The sequence below is a fragment of the Lontra canadensis genome, unplaced genomic scaffold (genome assembly GCF_010015895.1).
Source record: "Lontra canadensis isolate GAN:19392208 unplaced genomic scaffold, GSC_riverotter_1.0 scaffold7, whole genome shotgun sequence".
Classification (NCBI taxonomy): Eukaryota; Metazoa; Chordata; class Mammalia; order Carnivora; family Mustelidae; genus Lontra; species Lontra canadensis.
Window position 1 is genome coordinate 11,346,851 of NW_022631001.1, and position 26,227 is coordinate 11,373,077.

General features: G+C 35.6%; 1 protein-coding gene across 3 annotated transcripts in view; it reads left to right on the top strand.

Annotated features, from left to right (window-relative positions):
* GRM5 (glutamate metabotropic receptor 5) overlaps positions 1 to 26,227 on the top strand; it is a 513,137-nt gene that overhangs the window by 187,571 nt on the left and 299,339 nt on the right. For all 3 annotated transcript variants that reach the window (XM_032852842.1, XM_032852844.1, XM_032852843.1), the window contains exon 3: positions 16,266 to 16,515. In XM_032852842.1, coding sequence (XP_032708733.1) covers positions 16,266 to 16,515 — 250 coding nt within the window. The remainder of the gene's footprint in view (positions 1 to 16,265; positions 16,516 to 26,227) is intronic.

A 26,227-nucleotide genomic window follows, 5' to 3' on the forward strand; every position in this document is an offset into this window, starting at 1 on the left:
ATAGGTTTCCCCCTGGGTTTTCAATTATCAGTAAGCAATTTTAGTTTTTTTAGACATGTATTTAGTGAATTTTGTTCTCCTTTGGTTTGATACATATAAAAATGCATGTGTTGTGTCTGGTGGAATGTTTATTGCATTGTTGGAATCTTTGAACAAATTGATATGAGTGCATTAAAGAGAAAGAAAGAGAAGGAAGAAAGGAAGGGAGAGAAGAGAAGAAAAAAAAAGAAAGCAGGAATGAAAGAAAGAGAGAAAAAAAGTTTTAGAGGACTAAGCATATCTTACAAAGAATGGGATATTCAAAAAGACCAGTTAATACTTGATATGATGTCTGGAAACTATAGGCAGAATAGATGATTGAATTAAGTATAGTTAAATAAATTGCAAAATTTCCCACTTTAATGATGACTATTTTTCATATATTATCAGAGGCATTTTATCAGACACCTTTCCAATAACTGCATTGAGTAGAAGTTCTGGCTCTTGAAACATTTAAATTTACAAAGTAAATTTAACTTGGGAATCATCTACAAGGCTCAGAACGCATATATTGAGAAGTGAAAAAAAATGGAATTTGAAGCAAGCACATTTAAAAGGGAAGGAGAAAATTATTCAAATTCTCTTTACCACAAAATAACAAAACAACATAGGAGGCAGATTGAAAACTTAAAGTATCCCCAGAGTGCATATCATTTTATAGATACAGAGTCAGATTCACAGAAGAAGTTATGTGGTTTCTCAAAGATGCCGCAGGTGTTAAGTTGAAGAACCAGTTTCAGACACTATCCGTGAATTCTGTTCAGGGCACAAATTCCGGAGCTGTGCAGCCCTTCATCCTCGACTTTCTCGGTCCCTCCAGATCATGGTGAATGCAGGGTAGCTTCAACAGCAGAGCTGCTTTGCTCTACTATTTATACTAGATGCTCAATAGTAATTTTTTAATGAGAAATCAATGAACCTTGGGGGCATTATGCTAAGGAAAATAAGTCAAGCCGAGAAACACAAATACTGTATGATCTCACTTCTATGTGAAATCTAAAAAAGCTGAACTCATAAAAACAGAGAGGAAATTGGTGGTTGCTGGAGCCAGGGAGTGGGAGAAATGGGGAAAGGGTGGTCAAAGGGTACAAACTTGCTGTTATAAGATGAGTAAATTCTGAGGATCTAATATACACCATATTGCCTGTAGTTAGCAATACTATACTGTATACTTGAAGGTGGCTAAGAGAATAGATCTTAAATATTCTCATTGAAAAAAAAACAAAAGCAACTATGTGAGATGATGGATATGCTACCTAGCTTTGTTGCTGTAATCATGTAATAACATATATGCATGTCAAGTCACCACATTTGCACCTTAAATTTACACAATGTTATATGTCAATTATACATGACCGGGGGGGGGGGGGGAGTCAGTACTTGTTTTCTAAAATAAATTTATTCAACAAATACTTAGGCTGCCCAGACTGTGGACAAAAGGAGTAACTAAGATGTAACCTCTTTTAGCTAATTAGTTCACAGTTTCTTAGGTAATGAGACATAAATAATTATAACAAAACACGAAAAATCCTGTGATGTTGGAGTGGAGGTGGGCAAGAAGGGCACAGCAGAGGGTATCAATTTAGAACTAGAGAGTTAGAGAGTTATGTCACTTTCAGCTGGGTTTTGAAGGATGAGCCAAAATTAGGTACACAGAAGAGTATTTTAGGAAAAAGGAGTTTGTGTGAAATTTGGAGATGTGAAAAATCATGGTGTATTTGGTGATCTGTTTATTCTTTGGTATGGCTAAAGCATGTGCTATGTACATAAAGAAAATGTAGACAGTGAGTCTAGAGAAAAAGATTAGACACTAGATAATTTTAAAAAATCCTGGACATTATAAAGTATTCTTAAGCGATTTAGAGTCTACCCTGAAATATATAGAAGGTCAATCTTCTCTGAATGTATAATTCAGTACTCTCTAATAAGGATATAATGAGTATATAATTTTATGTGGGTGATTGTGAGAAAGGGTAAAAAGAAACAAGTGACATTAATTTAAAAAATGCATTTTATCTAGCCCAGTACATCCAAAATTTTATCACTTCACCATGTAATCAATATTATAAAATATTAATGGGTTTTTTAACAATCTTTTTTTTTCATACTGAGTCTTTGAAGTCTATTTTGTTTTATTGTGGCTAGAATATCTTAATTTGAATTAGTCATATGTCAAATGCTTAATAGCTACATGTGGCCAATGGCCACCATGTTGGACAGCAGAGGTCTGCACTACAGAAGACAGTTCCCAAGACCATAATGCTAAACACAGACAGCATGGTTGACCCCCTCTGAATAAAGCTCATTTGGCCGCAACACCACAGCCAAGGCACTGCATTCCAGCTCTTTCTACTCATTGCTCAGTCCTGCAGTAAATGATGCGCCAGGCAGATATTTTCAAACTGAGTCCCTGCTGTCTGTATTGTGGGAGTTACAGTACTTCCAGAGAGAATCCAGCAGCCGCAGAAGCCAGACAGCACAGATGTAAACTGGAGAGGGTAGTGGCAGGCCAGGGAGTGGCTGTCAGAGAAGTTGTTTCTTTTTAGCAAAGTCTGTCAAGCTTGAATGGCTTTGGCTGTGCTGCCGAGATTTTCGGCCTTCCGCTGAGATGGGAGAGTTTCCGGGTTGTCATTAGATCCAGTTAGAATCCAGGTTCAGAGGTGACTTGCCAGCTAAAACAAGCAAAATGAATAGCTCACCAACCCTCCCGACCCATTGACACACAGTTCTATATAGAGGTTTGTCCTTTCTGTGGATACAGAATCACTCTTAATGAGACATGCACGGCAGGCTTTAGCTGTGAAGTTGACAGCTTACAAAGAAAGAAGGAAGTTGAATTCTGAAGGGTTAGAGCAGGAATATGGGTCACAGCTTCTGTCTCAACTTTTTATTTTCCTTTAAGAAGAAGAGCCAAGAAAAAAATGAGTCAACCACTCCACTGTTTTTGAGCAGATTAATAAAGTGATTTTTTTTTTCATTTTACAAATCTCAATTTAAGCTATACTCACAAGGTAAAAATTAAAAACACTGCAATATTTTTAATAGCAAAATTAGTTTTTTCTCTTCTTCTGTCCCTCTGAAGTCCCAGCAGAGATTCCTTTCCTGGTAAAGATTTTGCTAAGTAACAATGACAGATGATATGGCATATCTCTTTCCAAAAGCCCCCTCTTATTTTACAGGCCTTTGTCTATAGAAAAGTTATAATTAAACATTGTATATTTTGTACAAGGAAGGCCTTGATGTTTAAACTTCAGTTCTCAGCAGTGACACAGATTGGATCATTTAGTGCTAAATCACATATGTCTATCATATTTATAATAACTAGGAAAAATTATTTATTAAATAATGTATGTTTGCTGAGATGAATTCTATTCAGCAGTATTGGGCATTGGTTTCACATGAAATGTTTAGTGGTGGGTAAATGATTTTAGAAGAACCACAGAACTAAATGACCAACCCTCCCTTAGTGTTTTAAGGGTATAATATACAGGAGGAAGGAAGCATAGGTTTTGAAATATGACAGATGAACCTATCAATTATTTGGCAAATTCTCTCAGCATAAACTCCTTATTTATAACATGTAAGAAATAATAGCTACCTCATAGGATTTGTGGGTTTAAATAGTGATTAATAAATTATTAGTAGTCTTAGTATTTGAAATGACCAATAATATTATTATTAACCTTTTACCAATTAATTCTACAGGATCTAGATTGATGATAATGATACTGATGATGATAGAAACTAACATGTATTGAGTGCTTATTCTGCCCCATGTCCTGGGCTCAGCACTTCGTCTAAGGGACCCCTATCAGAAAATAAAACTTCTCCTTTGATTTCCACATTCTCTCCCAATTACCACCATACCTCTTTGTTTCTCTTCACTGCCAAATGTCTCAAAACGTTTTATATAAATATGCTGTATTCATTCTCTTACTCCCATTCACACACAACCTGCTTTCTATATGTCTTTTACTATATGGCTAAAATCAGTGAATTTTTTTCACCACGCATCTTACTTTACTATTTATACAGTTAATGTGCAAAAGAAAATAAAAGCATCTTATTATCTTGGCTCCCATGACAATACATTGTCTTGGTTTCTTCTTCTTCATTGTCTACGTCAACTTTTCCTTCTCAATTAATGCATAAATATTTGAATGTTTTAGGATATAATCAGATCCCTCTTCTCTTCCTTCCTACAGTTGCAGTTCTTACTGTTGCTGTCCATATACTGATGATCCCAAATAGTTCCAATTTAGACTTCTATTCTCTGAGCCTGAATGTCCTTATTCAGTTTTCTATTTGGCATTCCTACTTAGCTACTTCAAAGATATTTAAAAATAAATTCTAAAACTTAATCTTCTTTTTTTTCTAAATTTGGTTCCCTTTCATTTTTGTCTATCTCTGTTAGTTCAACCCAATTATATGGACTAGAGTTACTGAAGGGAGTGTATCTCACAACTTTTGGTTCTAAGGCTCAGCAACCTAGAGTATAGAACCACAGGTGGGACTCAGAATTGTTGTACTTCACATCTGTGGCAGCTATAACTCTCATGTATTCTTCTTTCCTTGGTGTGATTTCATGTCCTCTGCTGTGTATGGATTTATACAGTCAACTTGTATCTTTGCTCTCTATTTACTTATTTATTTATATTTTATTTATTTATTACACAAAGAGCAAGAACAAGCACAAGCAGAGGGAGTGACAGGCAGAGGGAGAAGCAGGCTCTCCCCTCCAACCCTGCCACCCTTGACCAAGAAGCCTGATGCACGGGTCTCAATCTCAGGACTCTGGGATCATGACCTGAGCCGAAGGCAGACACTTAACTGACTGAGCCACCCAGGCATCCCATATCTTTGCTTTTAAGATCAAACTTCTTTTGCTAGCTTTTTTTCATGGTAGACAGTAGGAAAGTTCACCAAAATAGTATACCGCTCAGCAATTGCTTGGTACATACTATTCTGACAATATTCAATAGCCCTGGTTTGTATTCCCATAAATAATACTATATATACATATATGTCACATATATGTATATATATTTCAAAATCCAAGTTACTAAGTTATGTTACAATAGTTATTTTTTCTGCTGAATTTACTATTGGAATATTGCTCAAATGTTGCTTACATAATCCATGCCTAGAGTAATGCCTAAAGTGATTCTGCTAAATGAGATCCTTCTAGTACCTTCAATAATAAAACACTCTGGATCAGATCTAATAATGTCATACCTCACATTGAATGCTGTGTTATATGGGTCATGGCATAGAAACACTCCAGGGTAGGATTTGAAATAATCGGTCCATTGGAAATCTGTTTGTTAGCCAAGGTTTTCATATCAAAGGCATTTATTACAATAATCCATGGAACCATAATGAGTGTACATGATAGATGATAATAATGCTTTATGTAATTCAATCCTTTAGCTTTAAAAATCTTTCCATTAATAATATTTCCAGTATCCCAAATATCTAAATCTCATTTCTATAGGCTTATTTAGGAATATTCCTTGGGACACTTAACTTCTTTCTTTTCATTGAACAAAAATATGTACATCTATTGTTTTTGTTGTGAGAATATAAATACCTACTTTGAAGAACATAATTGTCTAGTAGTAAGTGACAAATATAAATGAGTGCAATATAAAGTTTGAAATTGTTATACTCATTGCACAGATGGCTATAATGGGGAGAAGACATAGTTTTTAAAAAGAGGAACATCTTTACAAAAGAGATATTAATACAAAGAGAAGAGTTGTTTGTCTCCCTGGCTTTTTTCCCTTCTTAGCTGTTTTAGTTAACCACTAGTTTAACTAAGGCATAGCCGACTCAATAAGGGCAGTTTTAGCTAAAACCCCTTGATGAACATTTATGGCCCCATGAAAGGGAAGGAAGTGGTGTTTGGGCACTGATTTATTGATCCCATTCATACATATTCTGGGGGATGGGATCATCCTAGGCAGTAGCTCCATGAGAAATTGTAGCATTTTTCTTCACTAGTAGTTGTCAATAAAGAATACACTATTTATAATTATAAGAGGATGTTGGTAGTAGAAGCAAATGAGAATATTTTTAAACTACTATTTATATTGAGAATCTTCATTTCCATTTTGGAAAATGATCATTTGGGCCAACTAAAAGGAAAAATAAAAGTTCAGATGTGGACATTGTTTTAGCATCTGCTTGATGATCATATTTGAACAAATAAACATACTTTCCTAAAATTTTACTTTTTACCTATCTTTCTGACCACCTTTTCTGTTCAAGAACCCGAGTTTCTATTGTGTGGTGATACGTTTAAATGGATTTACTAACTTCAAGGGGCTTGCGGTATTTGAAAATAGGATATATAATATATCCAAAATATAAGTAAGTATGTACAGCATGTATATACTTTATATACATACATAAACATACATAACATAGAATACAGACTATGTATTTTAATTGAGCCTAATACAATGTAGTACCCAAATAGCACCATAACTCATTATCTGACTCGAGGAACTCTCCTTAGAAATCTCATGATAAAACACATATATGAAGTGAGTTGTATTTTTTTAAGGAAAAAATTTTAATATCTTGGATTGGATTTTAACAAAATTCTCAATATAAAAAAAATCAGTGTGATCAACCTTGTCATAAATATGAAGGAACCGTAATTAGAAATTTCTCTAACAATTACAAGTAACAAAAATTAAATCTCTTCATATTATAAAATAGATCAATAGCTAAAATAGGTAAATATTGAGAGTCTACCATGTGCTACTATCAAACCTGTATTTAATTATTTCATTAATGTCTATTAAATGAATAGGCCACTCTGTTCCTTGTAGGGAAATTTTTGAAAACCGTGGTGGGGTAGGTCAGTTTAGTTCCACAAACTTTTGCTGGGTGGTGCCATGGAGAATGTGGTCTATTTCCTAAATAAGTTTACAGTCTGGGCATTTGAATTGGACCAGGAAGAATGGCTAAGATTTCAACATGGAGACAGAGGGAAAGATTTCATTCAGGGTGAAAAGAGCAACATGAAGAAAAGTAAATAACTGGGAATGAGTGGGGACATCCAAAGGACATATGGAAGAGCATAGTAAGAAATAAGACCCCCAAATATAATATTTGGTAAAGTTTTGAAGAAATGAAAGATAGGAGATGGTAAGAGATCGTACATGACCACATAAACTTCAGTAGAAAGAAAAGATGGTCTGATGGAGAAAAATAAATAAATATCAAAGAAAACTATTTTAGTATTTTTAGTGTAATTCTATTAATTTAATTTTGATTCTTATGATGACTTCCCCAATACAGACAAAATTTATAAATGTGAACCATATCCTGAATGTACATTCTACTAGAAAAATCTCTCATTTACTAGATATGTATATATCTTATCTATGTTCCTATACTTTATTATCTTTATCTGAAAGTATGTTTAAGCCACAGTAACAATTGTAAATGGTAAATAGAAATGCAACTGATTTCTGTACACTGATTTTATATCCTGACACTTCACTGAATTCCTATATGAATTCCAACAGTTTTAGAGTGGAGTCTTTTGGGTTTTCCACATAAAGTATCATATCATCTACGAGGAGTGATAGTTTGACTTCTTCTTTGCTGATTCAGATGCCTTTTATCTCTTTTTGTTGTCTGATTGCTGAGGCTAGGACTTCTAGTACTATGGTGTATAGCAGTGGTGATAGTGGACAGCCCTGCCATGTTCCTGACCTTAGGGAAAAAGCTCTCAGTTTTACCCCATTGAAAATTATATTCACTGTGGGTTTTTTGTAGATGGCTTTTATGGTATTGAGGTTTGTGCCCTCTATCCCTACATTTTGAAGAGTTTTGATCAAGAAAGGATGCTTTAATTTGTCAAATGCTTTTTTTAGCATCTATTGAGAGTATCCTATGGTTCTTGTTCTTTCTTTTATTCATGTATTGTATCACATTGATTGATTTGTGGATGTTGAACCAACCTTGCAGCTTAGGGATAAATCTCACTTGGTCATGGTGAATAATCCTCTTAATGTACTGTTGGATCCTGTTGGCTAGTATTTTGGTGGGAATTTTCGCATCTGTGTTCATCAAGGATATTGGTTGTAATTTTCCTTTGTGATGGGGTCTTTGGTTTTGGGATCAAGGTAATGCTGGCCTCATAAAATGAGTTTGGAAGTTTTCCTTTCATTTCTATTTTTTGGAACAATTTCAGGAGATAGGTATTAATTCTTCTTTAACTGTTCAGTAGAATTCCCCTGGGAAACTCTCTGGCCCTGGGATCTTGTTTGTTGGAGATTTTTGATGACTATTTCAATCTCCTTACTGATTATGGATCTGTTTCTATTTCTTCCTGGTTCAATTTTGGTAGTCTGTATGTCTCTAGGAATGCATCCATTTCTTCCAGATTGTCAAATTTGCTGGCATGTAGTTGCTTGTAATATGTTCTTATAATTGTATTTCTTTGGTGTTGGTTTTAATTTCTCCTCTTTCATTCATGATTTTATTAATTTGGGTCCTTTCTCTTTTCTTCTTGATAAGTCTTGCCAGGGGGTTATCAATCTTATTAATTCTTTCAAAGAACCAGCACCTAGTTGCCTTGGTTTGTTCTACTGTTCTTTTGGTTTCTGTTTCATTGATTTCTGCTCTGATCATCGTTATTTCTCTTCTCCTGCTGTGTTTAGGCTTTCTTTGCTGTTCTTCCTCCAGCTCCTTTAGGTGTAGGGTTAGGTTGTGTATTTGTGTATTTGTGTATTTCTTGTTTCTTGAGAAAGGCTTGTATTGCTATATACTTTCCTCTCAAGACTGTCTTTGTTGTGTCCCAAAGATTTTGAACTGTTGTGTTTTCATTTTCCTTCGATTCCAAGAATTTTTTTTAATTCATCTTTAATTTCCTAGTTGACCCATTCATTCTTTAGTAGGATGCTCTTTAGCCTTCATGTGTTTGAGTTCTTTCCAACTTTCCTCTTATTGTTGAGCTCCAGTTTCAACACACAATGGTTTGAAAATATGCAGGGAGTGATCCCAGTATTTTGGTACTGGTTGAGACCCTATTTGTGACCCAAGATGTGATCTATTCTGGAGTAAGTTCCATGTGCACTAGAGAAGAGTGTGTGTTCTGTTGTTTTGGGATGGAATGTTCTAAATATATCTGTGATGCCCATCTGGTCCAGTGTGTCATTTAAAGCTTTTATTTCCTTATTGATCTTTTGCTTAGATGATCTGTCCATTTCAGTGAGGGTGGTGTCCCCTACTATTGTATTATTGTTGATGTGTTTATTTGATTTTGTTATAAATTCATTTATATAATTGGCCACTCCCCTGCTAGGGGCATAGATATTTAAAACTGTTAGATCTTTTTGGACAGACTCTTTAAGTGTAATATAGTGTCCTTCCTCATCTCTTATTATGGTCTTTGGCTTAAAATCGAATTTATCTGATATAAGGATTGCTACCCCAACTTTCTTTTGATGTCCATTAGCATGGTAAATTGTTTTCCATCCCCTCACTTTAAATCTAGAGGTGTCTTTGAGTCTAAAAGAGCTTCTTGGAGACAGTAAATTGATGGTCTTGTTTTTTTATCCATTCTGATACCCTGTGTTTTTGATTGAGACATTTAGCCCATTTACATTCAGGGTAACTATTGAAAGTTTTGCATTTAGTGCCATTGTATTACCTGTAAAGGACTGTTGCTGTACATTGTCTCTGTTCCATTCTGGTCTGTTACTTTTAAGCTATCTCTTTGCTTAGAGGACCCTTTTGATATTTCCTGTAGGGCTGGTTTGATGTTTGCAAATTCTTTTAGTTTTTGTTTGTCCTGGAAGCTTTTTATCTCTCCTTCTATTTTCATTGGCAGGCTAGCTAGATATAATATTTTTGGCTGCATATTTTTCCAATTTAGTGCTCTGAATATATCATGGCAGTCCTTTCTGGCCTGACAGATCTCTGTGGATAGGTCTGCTGCCAATCTAATATTTCTACCATTGCATGTTACAGACCTCTTGTCCCAAGCTGCTTTCAGGATTTTCTCTTGAAAATCTAGGTCACTGAGACCTGTAAGTTTTACTATTAGATGACGAAGTGTGGACCTATTTTTTATTGATTTTGAGCAGGGTTCTCTGTGCCTCCTGGATTTTAATGCCTGTTCCCTTCGCCAAATTAGGGAAATTTTCTGCTTTAATTTGCTCCAATATACCTTCTGCCCCCCTCTCTCTCTTTCTTCCTCTTCAGGGATCCCAATTATTCTAATATTGTTCTGTCTTATGGTATCAATTATCTCTGGAATTCTCCCCTCATTTTCCAGTAGTTGTTTGTCTCTCTTTTGCTCAGCTTCTTTATTCTCCATCATTTTGCTTCTATGTCACTAATTTTCTCTTCTTTTCCTTTATCCTAGCCTAGCATTTTTTATTGCACCTCATTAATAACTTTTTTAAAATTTCAACATGGTTAGTTTTTAGCTCTTTTATTTCTCCAGAAAGGGATTTTATTTCTCCAGAGAGGGATTCTCTGAAATTTTCCATGTTTTTTCAAGCCCAGCTAGCATCTTGATAATAGTCATTCTGAACTTTAGTTCTGATGTATTACTAATGTCCATGTTGATTAGGTCCCTAGCCGTTGGTACAGCCTCTTGCTCCTTTCTTTTCTTTTCTTTTTTTTTTTTTTTTTTTTTGTGGTGAGTTTTTCTGCCTTGTCATTTTACCCAGATAAGAATAGATGAATGAGAGAACAAAATACCAAAAAGGTAGCAATGACTCCAGAAAAATATACACTAAACAAATCAGAAGAGACCCAAAACCAGGGAAGAAGAAGGGTAGGAGAATATATATATGACTGGTGAATAGAATAGAGCCACACACTTGATTTTGGGTGTATCTCGGTCTTTTAGAAGAAACTACCTTCCAAAATTTTAACGAAAGGAAAACATATATATATATATATATATATATATATATATATGGGTAAACACAATGAAGAGGTAGAATATGACTGAAGTTGGAAATTAAAAAAGATTCTAAAAAGGAATTAATAAGAAGTTGGTTGAAAAAAGAAAAGAAAAAAAAAGAGGAAAGAATGTGATCAGGCTGGAGACTAGAACAAAGCCATGTGCTAAGTTTAGTGTATCTTTTAAGCTATTAGAAGAAATTGTATCCCAAAATTTTAAAGAAAAACAAAACCTGTCTGTATACAAAAAGTAAGGTTAAACACAGTGAAGGGATAAAATATGAATATAACAATGAAAATTTTAAAAGATTTTTAAAAAGGTATTGGTAAGGTAAAATATTTTAAAATGTTAAAATAGGAAAGAGGAAAAATTTCAAAAAATAGAATAAGAAAAAAATAAAATTAAAAAATTTAACTTTGAATGATTTAAGAATCATGGAAATAAAGCTATGAATTTTATGTGTTGCATTCCCTTAGCTCTGAAGTTTCACACTTCTCATTGATTATTGAAGTTGGTCTTGGCTGGATGTTCTTGCTGAATTACACCACACTTGCCAGGTGCCAGGCTAAGCAGTCTGCTCAGGTTCGCTCTCATAGCTTTTGTTCCCTGACCACTTTCCATACAGCTTTGGAGAACTGGAATGAAAATGGCAGCCTCCCAATCTCCAACCCAATGAGAGCCAAGAGCTCAGGACCCCATTTTTCCAATTTTAGTATATGTGCTGCCGAAGCGAGCACAGGACACCATTTCTCAATGCACCCTTACAGAAAAGCGGTCAGTCCCTCCCATCTCCCTGGTCTCAGGCCACACTCTGTGCTCACCCGGCCTGTGACCAAGCATTTCTATCTCTGGTGCATGGTCCCATTTAGAGTCTCCAAACCCAGCAGACTCCTGCTTCATGCTCCTGTGCCACTCCTCCCAAAGGAGGAAGGAGTGTTTCTCTCTGAATCTGTTACATGTGGGGTTGCTGCTCCAAGAGCCGTGGCCCAACTGTGCCTTGGAGCACAGTACAAGGTAACCCAGAGCTGAGAGCTCACTCCTCAGCTCCATCTCTGTATTCTCTATATTCAGCTTCCCCGCTCCAATACCTGGCAGCTCTGCCACACTCAGACACCCCTGGTCTTTCTGTGACCCCCTGGGTCCTGAAACCACACTGTCCCTGGGAGGGCTTCACCTCTGCTTAGCCTTTGGAGCAACATGCCTCAGTGGAGCGGATTTCTAAAAGTTCCAATTTTGTGCTCCACGGCTCTTTCACTTGCTAGGATCTGGCCCCTCCCCCCATGGTCTATCTTCCCAAATGTTGCCTCAGATTCACTTCTCCACACGTCCTACCTTCCGGAAAGTGGTCGATTTTCTGTTCCTTGAATTGTTGCTCTTCTTCTCTTCTCTCTCCTGTTGAGTTAGTAGATGTTCAGAATGGTTTAATAACTATCTAGCTGAACTCTTGGGACTTGATGATTTAGGTCTCCTGCTCCTCTGCCATCTTGCTCCTCCCTCCCTAATTTTTTTGTTATTAACATATAATGTATTATTTACTCCAGAGGTACAGGTCTGTGAATCATCAGCCTTACACATTTCACAGTACTCACCATAACACATACCCTCCCTAATGTCCATAACGCAGCCACCCTAACCCCCTACCCCCACTCCCCAGCAACCCTCAGTTAGTTTTGTGAGATTAAGAGTATTTGATAGTTTGTCTCCCTCCCAATCCCATCTTGTTTCATTCTTTTCCCTCCCTACCTGCCATGACCCCTCACAATGCCTCTCAAATTCCTCATATCAGAGAGATCAAGTGATGATTTTCTTTCTCTGATTGGCTTATTTCAATATGCTTTTTTTTAACGCCTACTTTTTAATTTATGGAAAATAAGCATCTCTTAATTTATGTATCATCCCTTAAATATAATTCTATTTTAGATTAGTCTCTTAATTTTTTAGATTCAAATAATTCATCTTTTGTTTTCTGTGTATCTTGACTTCCAAATTGTACATGAGGATTTTAACACCTCAGCTCTCCCAGCTTGTCTCTCAACCTATCATCTTTTCCTTTAATTTTTTGGTAAAGGTTGATAAGATTTATTTCTATTGCATAATGAGTTTTTTGTTTTGTCCCTGTGTGGATTCATAAAGCTGAAAATCAATAATTGGCATTTGCATTGTTGCAGTAAAGCCTTGATTACATTTTTTTCCTCACAATTCCGAATCACCAGCCCTCCGCTATTTAAAAAAAGAGTGTCTGATGGATTCCTTCCTGCTTTTACCAGTTAGTTAAAATGAAACCACAGCTAGTATCATATTTTACACTGTACCTTCCTTTATTGATTTTGTTACCCTGTTGGAAAAATTAATCTTTGTTTCCTCAGCTTTTTCTCATCTTGTACATTGCTTGAAATCTATTTCATTTCCTATGAGAAGCTAATGAACTTTTCAGTAGTTTCTTCTTTATTTTTTAAATGTGTAATTCCAGTCTTTATATCAACTACTGAAAGATCTCAACACTGAATTTAGGCTTCCTAGTTTTATTAGAATACATGCTCCCATTTTAAATTCTCAGCCTATAGTGGCTTTTATTAAATCAAAATTATGCTGCAGAATTTTTACATCACACATATATTAGAACTGTTTCCTCTTTTAAATTTAAAGAGTATGGCTTGGGCTTTGTTATAAGAAAATAATATTTCCCCAACTAGTTTAAGTTCATTTTTCAATCCAGTGTTCAGTATTAATGACTTTTGCTCCATTATTTGTCTTACATGCTCTAGGAGAGAGCAGCTTCACTATATCTAGAACATTTAGTGCCAATAGGTACAATTAATTGGGTTCAGGCTACCTATCAAATATTTCATATAGTTAACATATATATTATTTTATAGTAACTATTATAGTTACTATTATAGTTACTATAACTCTACTATTTTATAGTAACTGTTATAACTATATATAATATTCATACATGTTATATATACTGTTGCATAGTATATGTAATTAATTATAGTACATATTAATATATATTATAATAATCATAAGCATTTATTATAATTAAACTAGATATAATACTTAACATATATAATATACAAAATACTCATATATTAGGCAGTGTTACCTCTGATTTTCAGGTGAAAAAGCTAGATTTAGAGAGACTATCCAAGCAGAATTAGAACTCAAATCACTCTTATAACAAGATTCTCTATTACAAGCTGCTTCTGTATAACTTACTGCTTATTTTTTTTAACTTACTGTTTAAACAAAAATAATTTTTGGTAGAGGAGCTAAAGATTATGAATTCCTCAGGTTTTTTTTCTTATTTAACTGCAAATAAATTGAGAATTTTTATCATTACCTAATTTCAAATTATTTATGCAAATACCCCAGTACTAATGAAAGCATTAAGTGCAAGACAGTCAGTTGGAAAATAGAGTTGGCTAAAAATAAAACAGAGAATAATACATTACTCAGATTAGTATAAAACTAGTAATTTAGGCCCCTGGGTATGTTTTTCAGAGGGGGTCCTTTAAACTTTGTTAATTGCAAAATAACTACATTGCCCATTTTCCATCATCATAGAGGATTCTTGTTATTTTATTTCTGGATTTTTCTCCAGAAAAAAAGAAAAAAGAAAGATGCAGCTGGCCCATCAGGTTTTTTGGCTAGAACTTAAGCCATCCTGTTCTGCTTTGCACTTTACAGTTTGTTCGGGAAGATTAAACCACATAAAAATCCATGCTCAAAGTCTGAGGATCTCATTTCCAGCAAGAGGATCTCATTACCTGCTCTAGGTGGAACATACACAGGGACAGGAGTGAGACGTTATATGTTCAAACCAAGACTTGGCCACCTACTTGCTAAATGGGAACTTCAGTTTTATCAGTTGTGCATGGAAGATAATATCACCTCTATCACAGAGTTGGTGTAAGGAGCATGAGCTAATCTATATGAAGTGACTTCAAAAATCAAAATGTTATACAGGTATACTGATTTATAAATGACCTCTATTAGAGTCATATATTGAAACTGATGCAACCAAATGCCTTTTACTCCCTTATTCATTGAGGATGTCTTCCTGATGAAATTCCCATTGCTTGGTCTTGCTGATTGTGAGGCTGGTTACATCCTTAGATGCTCCATAGCATGCTTGTCTTGTAATAGGCTCCTTTATTCTTTAAATCATTCCCCCCGACCCACCTAATCTTTTGGAAACTCAGAAAATGAGTCTGGTATGATTTATAGAGCCTTAAGAGGCTCTAAAAATATCTAAAATTAAAGTATCGTGACCTTTAAATGGGAAAAAGAAATGTAGATATAATTGGGCTTTTGAGTCTTCCAAAAGTCAGCCATGGACAAATGGAGGAAGCTGCACTCTTAGAACTGAGAATGTAGTATAGAATTCTACCTCTGAGTATGTAACTTTGGGCAGGTGTAAACCCAACTGCTTCATCTGTTTTCTTATCTGCAAAATGGAATTCATAATGCATACCTCAGTATATTCTTGTGAGACTTAAATAAGATCACATCTATAAAGGTTTTGGTACACTTCCTGGCATACAAGTTGATTATCAGTATTGATCACAACTTCTCATTAATTTAAAGGACCACCATCAGTCCTTAGGCTCCTCAGGTTTGTAGAAAACTTTGGAATTACTCCCCCAAATCACTAACTTCCCTATGATTGTACAGAGTGAAACTTCAAATGTTTCATTTGAAGCTTATGCATTTACCTGTATAAACAGGTAATCTAAAGCAAGGATATGGAATTTTCAGTTGGGATAAAGCCACAAATTCTTACGATTGCTAATCGAATAAAATATGCATAATAGTCTATAAAAATATAACACATGTGTTATTTGTACAATGACATCTATACCATATTAAGTGTATATATTGTGTCTTTAAACACAGGAATCTGAACTGGTAGGATGAGATGAGCCAAGGGACGGGAGATAGAATGAAAATATAGCAGATGAATGTCTTCCATCATCTCACACTAGAGTATGAGCTTTTTAAGTCAGAAGGGAAGCTGAATTTCTTCTCCTTTTTATACTATTTTCTCTTTCTCTCCTTAAAAACAGAATTTGCAGTTCAAGACATATATGTGTAATGTAGTTTCATTGTAAATTGCCTAAATGAACAAGTCAATGAAAGAGCAAAAACTCATTCAGGTCTTCCAGCTCCAAGTTCAATACTACCAAGTGACCTTCATGCTCCCAGTGCTTCTGCTTTCTTAATTGGTCCCAGTGTACCCAGAACTGCCATCTCACTACTTCTCTGCTTATCTGTTTTCACACAGGCAACTATGGAGAGAGTGGGATGGAAGCTTTCAAAGATATGTCAGCCAAGGAAGGAATTTGCATCGCTCACTCTTACAAAATCTATAGCAACGCAGGAGAACAGAGCTTTGATAAACTGCTGAAGAAGCTCAGGAGTCACTTGCCCAAGGCCCGGGTGGTGGCCTGCTTCTGTGAAGGCATGACGGTGAGAGGTCTGCTGATGGCCATGAGGCGCCTGGGTCTAGCAGGCGAATTTCTTCTTCTGGGCAGGTGAGTGACAATGTCAAAATTCACATGAAGGTAATGCCAGGAATTTGGCAGAATCAAAGGGTATCTTCTGATGCATAAGGACAGATGCTTTGGAAACTTCATCTCTGTGGTAGAAGTAGAACTTAAGTATCATAAAACACCAGAGCCTGGAGATAATCATGGAAAATAAGTAGATATGCCATGTGCTGATTAATGATGATAACAGTAATCAACACATGAAGGTGGTGAGTATGTAGGTCTTGAAAACAAAATGACTATAAGAAAATGAGATGGGTTCTTAGATACTTGGATCATTTCATAATTCCCTTGAGAAATAAGCATTTTTTTCAGACTTTTTGAAATTGATTTTGAGAAAGGCTACCTAAACTTGTGTTATAACATAGAGTCATAGAATTTTGAGTTTGAAAGTGAGGAATTGCCTTAGGACTAACTTTTTAAAGCATTGGAAAATTGGCTCATTATTTACATTACAAAAGTGTTACTACATTGCCTGATCATCCACACTGTTGTCAGACAAGTTTCTAAAACTTTGACTTCTACTGGTACTGATTTTAATTATCTGGATAATCCACTTGATGGGTACAGCACAGCTCATTCCCTGCCGATGCTGTTGAATCAGTATATTTGAGTTCTCTAGAGAAGCGGATATAATGGTGTATGTGTGTGTGTGAGAAAGAGAGAAAGGGAGAGAGAGAGAGAGAGAGATGAGATGAGGTGAGGTGAGATGATATACCAGAAGACCCAGTGGTATAGTTCTGGTCTGAAAACTGACAGGCTTGGCATCCAAGAAGAGCCAATGTTTGGGTTCAAGTCTGAAGGCCAGAAAAGACCAACATCCCAGCTCAAGCAGTCATGCAGGAAGAGTTCCTTCTTACTCAATCATTTTTGTTCTTCTCGGGTCTTTGGTAGATTGGATGAGGTCCACTAACATTAGGGAGAACAATCTTCATTACTTAGTATATTGATGCAAATGCTAATGTCATCCAGAAACACCTTCATAGACACACCCAGAATAAAGTTTAGCCAAGTATCTGGGCACCCCATGGCCCAGTAAGTGGTCACATGACATTAATCATCACAATTCGTAAAAGGACTTCACAGTTTGACCATGTGAATGTAGTTCACTATTGTAGAACTTTAAAAAGTTTTATTATAGTATATCTTTTAAGTAGGCAGCCAATTTAAAAAATAGAGAAAACCTTTAGAACCCTTGCATCTTTCTCAATATTTCTGTCCAAAACAGAAAGCTAACTCACTTGTTATTAACTTTTGACGGCTCGTTAAAGAAAACATGCTTCCTTTATTTTCTAAATGCCTAACTGACCTTCTGCAGTCAGACTTGGCTCCTGCTTGGCTACATTTTATGACAGCCATTTTATGTACCTAATGCTTTTCTGTCTGACCTGATGGCAGTAGATTGATGGGACTATTTTAGTATGAGGCCAACTATCCTTCATAAAAATGATATTGAGTGAGATTCTTTTTTCACTGATGTCATGCATTTTGTCTAAAATCATCCCTAGCTGGCAAGAGTGTCGCACCAGTTAGTTTCATACAACCCAGAAGCACTCCCACTCCAGTATTAAATTCCAAAGTGTAGTTACCACCGGGGTAAAAAGAACAGGAAAGAAAGAAGCTGGCTTTAAATAGTCCTGTTTTTCTGTTGGGGCATGAGATTTTGTAGCTCCTATCTTCTGTCTTTGCCAATGTTAATAAGACAAATCAGCAGCATTTATTTTCCAGCCCATATGATTTGTCAAGAAGTAAGTGCTTTTCAGTCATATGTACACAAGGAAAATAAGTAGGTACTCATGATATTTGCCATATTCCATTTTTATTTTTGTTGCCAACAGCACCACAAGGCCAAAATTTCATATCTATATAACATACATGCACAATTTTAATAATGTTTAATATATATATATAACATTATTACAAATTATTACAAATAAATTAAGATTTTATTTTTTGAGTAATCTCTACACCCAATGTGGGGCTCAAACTTACAATCTCAAAATCATAAGTCATACACTCTACTGACTGAGCCAGCCAGGTGCCATTATTTTACATATTTTAAAATATATTCTGTATATGCTATTTATAAGAAGTTCTCTCCACATCATTTGATTCATGCAATAATAGATTCATAACCTTTAATTAAATTTCTTAATCCCTTCATTCATCAGCTAAGAGTAATTCAGTTCATTTCATCTCAGAGGAGTTTTGTTAGAAAAGTCTTCTTACTCCTTTTTTTTTAAGATTTTATTTATTTATCTGACAGAGAGATGACTAGCAGGGGGGACAATGGGGAGAGAGAGGGAGAAGCAGACTCCCTGCCCGAGCAGGGAACCAGATGCAGGGCTCGATCCCAGGACCATGGGATCATGACATGAGCCGAAGGCAGATGCCTAACTATCTGAGCCACCCAGGCGCCCCTCTTCTTACTCTGAAAAAAAAAGAAAAAAATGTCTGCCTGTAGTTTCCATCCCTTGGCTCATATTTTTGTCTTTGAAAGTCATGTGTGGTACTCTTGCAGATACTTGGTAATGGTATGGTCATCCATTCTCTTTACCTTTTTGAAACATTCCTGCTTCTTCCATTTCTACTTCTTCATGGTGAAATGACACTCTAGGTATTAATGAAACTATTTATCAAGATCATTTATGGGGTCATTTATCAAATGTTTTCTGCCAATTACTACACTAAACTCTGTACATTCATTGTTTTATGTATTCATTTGATAGATACTGACTGGCTACTATATGTTAAGAGGCTTGGGATGTATCTGTGAATAAAACAAGACAATACTTACTACCTTTATGGACCTTACAGGTGGCAAGTTAGATAGAAGGTAGTAAGTGCTATGAAAAAAAAAAAATAAGTAAATCTAAGAACAACTTCATGTTGAGTACTATTATCTCCATTTTATAGGCAAGGACTCTAAGACTCAATTTATATTAAGTAATAGAAGGCTATATGGATGGAGGTATTGAAGAAAAAATTAAATATAAGTATGTGTAATTCTAGAAACTGAGCATTTAGTGCTGTGTTATTTTTCAGGAAATTGAAAGTATTCCTATTCATAAGAATGGAGATCTAGGGCAGTGAGCAGAAATGTAAAATGTGGTAGTTATAAGAGAATTTAGCACATCTATTCACTCTCATTTTACAAGTGAGGAAACTGATACCCCCAAAGTTTGGGTAACATGGTTAAAGTCACACAAGAACCTGATTACCAAGGACCATAATTAAGTGCTTTTCTCTACTAGCCTATTTCCTGTAAATAGAAACAGTGGAGAAGTTGTCTGATAGCAAACTCCCAGTTCTTCACAGAACCTGGGTATATAAAGAAATTATCCTAGATAATTCAAATTTAAGTTAGCATTTTCATTTTAATGCTCTCTTCTAAAAATATAATTCACCCTTTAATTCCTGTAGCTGACACGCAATGTTACATTAGTTTCAGGTGTACACATTTGTGATTCAATATACCTATGGGTTATATAAGCTCACCTTAGGTACACCTATCATCTGTCACCATACAGTGCTATTACAATATCAATGACTATATTCTTTATGTTGTGCTCTTAATAACTTGAGATTATTTTATTGCATATATTCCCCCAGTCTCCCTTTATGCTCCTTCCTTCCCCTACCCAACTTAGACCCAACTCAAGATGGTTCTTAGAAATTAGAGGTCAGCGGATGCCTGGGTGGCTCAATTAGTTAAGTGTCTGACTCTTGATTTCGTTTCAGGTAATGATCTCAGGTTTATGAGATTGAGCCCCCATCTGGCTATGCACGGGGTGTGAAGCCTGCTTAAGATTCTCTCTCTCTCTCTCTCTGCTCCTTCCCACCACTCACACATACATGCATGCTTGCTCTCTCTCTCTCTAAAAAAAAAAAAAGAAAGAAAGAAAAGAAAAAAATTTAAAGTCAAGGTTATGAGGGAATCTATATTCAGAACTTCCTAGAGGGTCCCATTTAACAGCTGTAGTTATAAATCTGGCCAGTTGTCTTGGGACAGCCATGTTTAATAGGTCATTCAGCTGAAATGTGTGGCGGGACTAGGAAGATAACTGTGCTGCTGAGACAACCTCATCCATCAACATATCTCACCATCTGTGCTGCACATCAGAAGAATGTTAGAGTGATATAGACGTGGCCACTGGGTCTTCTCACTTGAACTCAGGGTAATCTGTTGTCTCATTGCCAATAAAAATGTCCTGTCCAGGTCCCTGAAATAGTCTTGCTGAACACTCTGGCCCTGACAGCAGAATGGGATCAATAATCTGAACAGTAATGACATTTCTCAAGCAGGTTTTTTTTTCCTAGAATGGATACAGTGTTAGTTTTTGCCCTGAGAAAACATCATATTATATTATTGTTATATATTATTATATACTTATTATTATTATTGCATATTATTATATACTTAAATATTAACTTGGAAACAATGGCCAACTTTTAGCAAATTAGCTACTTAAAGATCTTGGTTTATCTTGTCTATAATTAACTAAAACTATGTATCCATTTGAATTAAGAATCTCTGTCCTTCAATATGATGATTGTTACCAGGCTGCAAGAGGAAATTGGGAATTATAACCTATATTTCTTATCAGGAGGCCACTCTTCATCAACATTTTTCAAAGTGGAAAGGACAAGAGCTTATTCTAATAAATATGTTTGTGGATAGAATTACAAATAATTGTTTTATTAAAGCTATTACAGTAGGTATTATTCAGAAGTAAACATTAGTCTTTATCCTTGCATATTATCAGAGTATTCATTCTAAATTGCAGCTCCTTTTAAAATAAGTATACTTGTGTTCCAATGGGCCACTCAGTATCTTATAATCATGATGAAAACTTATTTTCATTGAGTTCCTGTTATGTGTCAGGAGACAAGGGAAGAAAGAAAGAGAGGGAAGGAAGGGAGAGGAAATGATGGGAAGAGATAAGAGGGGAGGAGTAGAGGAAGAGAGAGAGCAAGAGAGAGAGAGATTAATTTAGTGCTGTCAGCAATGTTGAATATATCAACTTTTAGATACCTTTGAGTTTGGTAGGAATGACCCCATTTTTGGAGGGGAGAAAATCGAGACTTAGAAGTTAAATGAGTGGACAAGATTATACCAGTTTCTTATCCTAGTGGCCATTCTAATTATCACAAAGAGAGAAGGATTAGGAACATAAAAATGTTCCTATACTTGTGAGAAGCTCCATTTAATTTTGCTTTATTGTTTTTGTTGTTTTAGGTTTATCCTTTGAAAATTAAGTAAACTTAGTAAGATGCCTTGAAAATTATTGAAATTTTTGTGATGAATTTGTAGTACAAATAAAGCTATCCAAATTATGCTCCGTTTGGCCTGGAGTTGTTTTCTGATTACCTACACTTGAGTCAGAAAGACCAGACTAGTTGCATGAAGTTCAGTTTATAAACAAGCAGTAGTCTAGTTACATCTGTCTCAGATTATGAACCATGAAGGTTTAGCAAGAAGGTAAGGGGAACAAGTGTGAAGAAGTTTGGACAGGAACCTAGAAGACAATGTTTTCAGCCTTATAGTATTTTGATATTTATCCCATCGTTGGAGAAACCTTTTTTTTTTTTTTTTTTTGTGGAGGTAAGATTATGTTAGGTGTGTTATTTCAAAAGATAATTGGGTGTATTACGGATTAGAAAAGATAAGGTAGATACAGAGGAACCAGTATCCATAACAAAAATGATATGATCATGGAATAAGTAGTAGATTACTAGTTAAAATGTATTTATTATGTTTTTGTTATGATGCTATCAGGATATATGCATAAGTCCAAACTCATTAAAATATATACATTGAATATATGTAACTTTTTGTAAATTATGTACAACTCAGGGAGTTGGGAAAAAGTAGGAACTGTTGGGCACATTGAGTATTGTAGAGAAGCATGGGGGAGATGTCAAGATTGACTCGTAAGATTCTTATGTTTTATAACAAGATGAATGAGATAATTTTACCAAGATGGAGAGAGTTGGAAAAGAATCAAGTGTGAAGTAGAAAACAGATCATGAGTTCAGTTTTTGATATAATGGCATGATGTTCTTTTCAAACATAAATATAGCTAAGAAAGCTGAAGAATATGTGAGTCTGGGGCTCAGAAGAGATATATAGTCTGTAAATAAAAAATGAGTAAATCATTTGAGTAGTTTAGATTTATGAATGGAAGACATGAGCATGGAGAATTCAACTGGAAGAAGTCTCAGAAATTGGCTTTGAAAGGGATCTCGAAATGTAATGATTGGAAAAAGGATGAACTATGAAAAGGTGATAGGGAAAAATCAAATCCAGAGATGGAAGAGGAAAACCCAGAGTGTTGTGTCATCCCAACCTGTGGAGGAGAATGTTTACAGGAGGGGCCACCAGTGTCAAATAATTCTAGATCAATGAAAATAATACTCAAAGGACCTTTAGTTTTATTGAGATAGATAGATTGGTTGATTGATTTTTAAAGATTTTATTTATTTATTTGTCAGAGAAAGAGAGGCAGGGAGAGCACAAGCAGGGGGAGAGGCAGGTAGAGGGAGAAGCAGACTCCCCGCTGAGCAAGGAGCCTGATGTGGGACTCAGTGCCAGGACCCTGAGATCATGACTTGAGCCAAAGGCAGGCAGACATTTAACCGACTGAGCCACCCAGGCGTCCCTTGAGGTAGATTTATTAATGGTCATTTAGCAACAGATGGACAAATGGAGAGATTAAAGTAAATTAATAATGAAGTAGCTAACATGTAAGGAGGTGAGAAAATGAACCCATATCATATAGTTTTGTGAGGTTAAACTAGTAAGAAATGGGGAGTGATAAAACTTTTAAGGAAATATGAGGTCAAGAGACAGGTTTTTAATAGTTACTTTTTCCAAAAAACATAATTTGTGATCATGAAAAAATAATTTTAATGATGAACAAAGCTATATAGTGAAAAACGTTTACATTTTTATGTCTGTGTCTATACACGGTATTAATAAATTATTTGGCACTTGGTAGTTTTATAGGTAAAAACTGGCATCATAATATTTTAATTGGTACTTCTTTAATTATGAGTGATATTCTATATCTTTCATATATGAATAAGTGATATATTTATTTTTCTTCAAACTTCATGCCCTTCAATTTTTTCTGTTTTTTTTCCTCTTTGTTGATTGTACAAAAGTACTTTATAAATTAAAGAGAGTGGTTCATTGACATGTGTAGCAAATATTTTCCCTCTTGTTATTTAATTTTGACTTTGTTTACAATATTTTGGACAATGCCAACCTTTTTCTTTTATGATTCATAAGGATTTATATATTACATAGAGAGGCCAGTCACAGAGGTTTAGTCATTTAATTTTAGGATCAAGGTTGGATAGAGAATTTAATAAATGAGGGAGGACAATTAATTGCATAAAACCCCTTAAATGTGGGAATGCGTGACATTTGGAGTGTAGATGGAGGGAGCAAGAGGAAAAGTCAACTCTAGAAGGGAACAGAAGTTTTTTAAAAAATGAGATAGGTATGTTTAAAGGTTTGAAAATACAAAAGTTACTTGATAGCCCCTCTTTTCTTCATAATTTTGGAGGCAAGAAGGGAATGTGTGTATGTTGTAGAGTGGGGGGTATCAGTGGTTTGAGAAGTTGTCAGTAAACGTTGGAAAACAAGGAAAACTACACTGTTAATAAGTGGTTTTATATATTATCTTTATTTTATATTATTCCATTTATTATAAACAGTAGGGAGAGAAAGATCTGGGTATACTGTCGTGGAGAAATGCTCTTAAAATAACTATATGTACTGTCTCATCAAGAATTGTAATGAATTCTTAACATTAGGGTTTTAAAGGTTGATTAAACAGTAGCCCTGTTCTCAAATTAAAAACCAATGGGAGTGAGTCATAGAGATTAATGTATATCAGTTAATTAGAGACCACATCTTTGATCTGTGACAACTGGACCTCCTAAAACTGGCCCCCAAACCTAGAGTCACAGGCAGGGCTGGACAATAGCAGGACTTTTCTGCTTTAGAAGATGGCTTTCAGAATGACATTAGGACAACTGTTAGAGCACAGACTGCTCCATAAAAACAAGAGGCTGAGTCACACCTGCTCAGTTCTTCCTCCACCTCACCAGACAGGCCAGTCACTCATTCCCAAGGGAAGGAAGGGAGATGGTGAGGACAAGCTGTGTGTTTTCTTTCCATGCTTTTCCCTCCTGGAGACTGGAAATCTCTCTGGAATGCTCCTTTGTGAAATATAAAGCATGAGAAATATTTTTCTCTCTCTCAAGCCCATTCTGAAGTAGATAAAGAATATTAACTTGACTTTACAGGTGAAGACACTGCCCTCAGAGACATCACTTGTCTCATCAGTATCACTGTGCTTATTAGATGTGAAGCTGAAATTTAAATGAAACCAGTTGCTTTGTAAGGTGCTATGGATCTCACAACTGAAAATGCCCAGAAGGAGAACAGAAGGCCTGGATGTTATCGGACAAAGAAAGATTTCTGTGTGAGTGATGAAAACAACAGATGACTTCAAAGGCCTCTTACAGTCCCAGGGCTTGTGCTTTAGAGGCATCTGCATCTCAGAGGGTTCTGGTAGCTTTAAGATGCATTGTACTTGCAAAATATGTTTAAGTAAAATTAAAAGTAATTGGGTGTTAATAATAGCTCTTTGTGGAGAGCTTTTTGTGTAGCAAACACTGCCCTGACTGCTTGGGTTTCCTGTATTAATTTATTGACTTTTCATAACAATCATATTTGCAAGCTGTTATTATTACCTTATTGCTGAGCACAAAGAAACAATTCACTCAAGAGCACACAAGCCATAAGTGGCAAAGAGGGCATTAGAAGGTAGTCTGTATCCTTAACCACTATGGTAAACTTGTTGGATCTTCAATAATTCTTTATTTCAGTAATAAACTTGATTCTTATGGTATAAAAGATTAATTTACAGAGAATTAATTAATTCTCTGTTATTAAAATAGACAATCTTTAATAAAGAAAAACTAGCCATTAAGATGACTGCAAAAGAAAGATTTCCTTCCCCCCCATCCTCCTCCTTCCTAAGATAAATAATACCTGGAGCAATCCAACATTATGTAAACCAGAAGAATACAATGATTGGATGGATTTTTCAGTCTGCATTACGATTTTTACATGGAAACAGTCTGATGAAATTTAGTTTTCAGCAAATAGAAAAGTTTAAGACTTCTTTATAGGAATGATTTAATATCCAGATTAGTTGGGTAGAAGTTGAACTTTCACTCTTCGCAGATGACATGATACTCTGTGTAGAAAACCTAAGAGACTCCACCAAAAAATTGTTTGAACTGATACAAGAATTCGGCAAAATCTTGGGATATAAAAATCAATGCACAGAAGTCTGTTGCATTTCTATACACCAGTAATGAAGCAGCAGAAAGAGAAATCAAGGAATTGATCCCATTTATAATTACACCAAAAACCTTAAGACACCTAGAAATAAACCTAACCAAGGAGGTAAAAGATTTGTACTCTCATAACTATAGAACACATATGAAAGAAATTGAGAGGGCGCCTGGTGGCTTAGTCAGTTAAGGATCTACCTTTGGCCCAGGTCATGATCTCTGGGTCCTGGGATTGAGCCCTGCATTGGGCTCCCTGCTCAGCAGGGACTCTGCTTCTCCCTCTCCTTCTGCCCTTCCCACATCACCACCCCACCCCCAC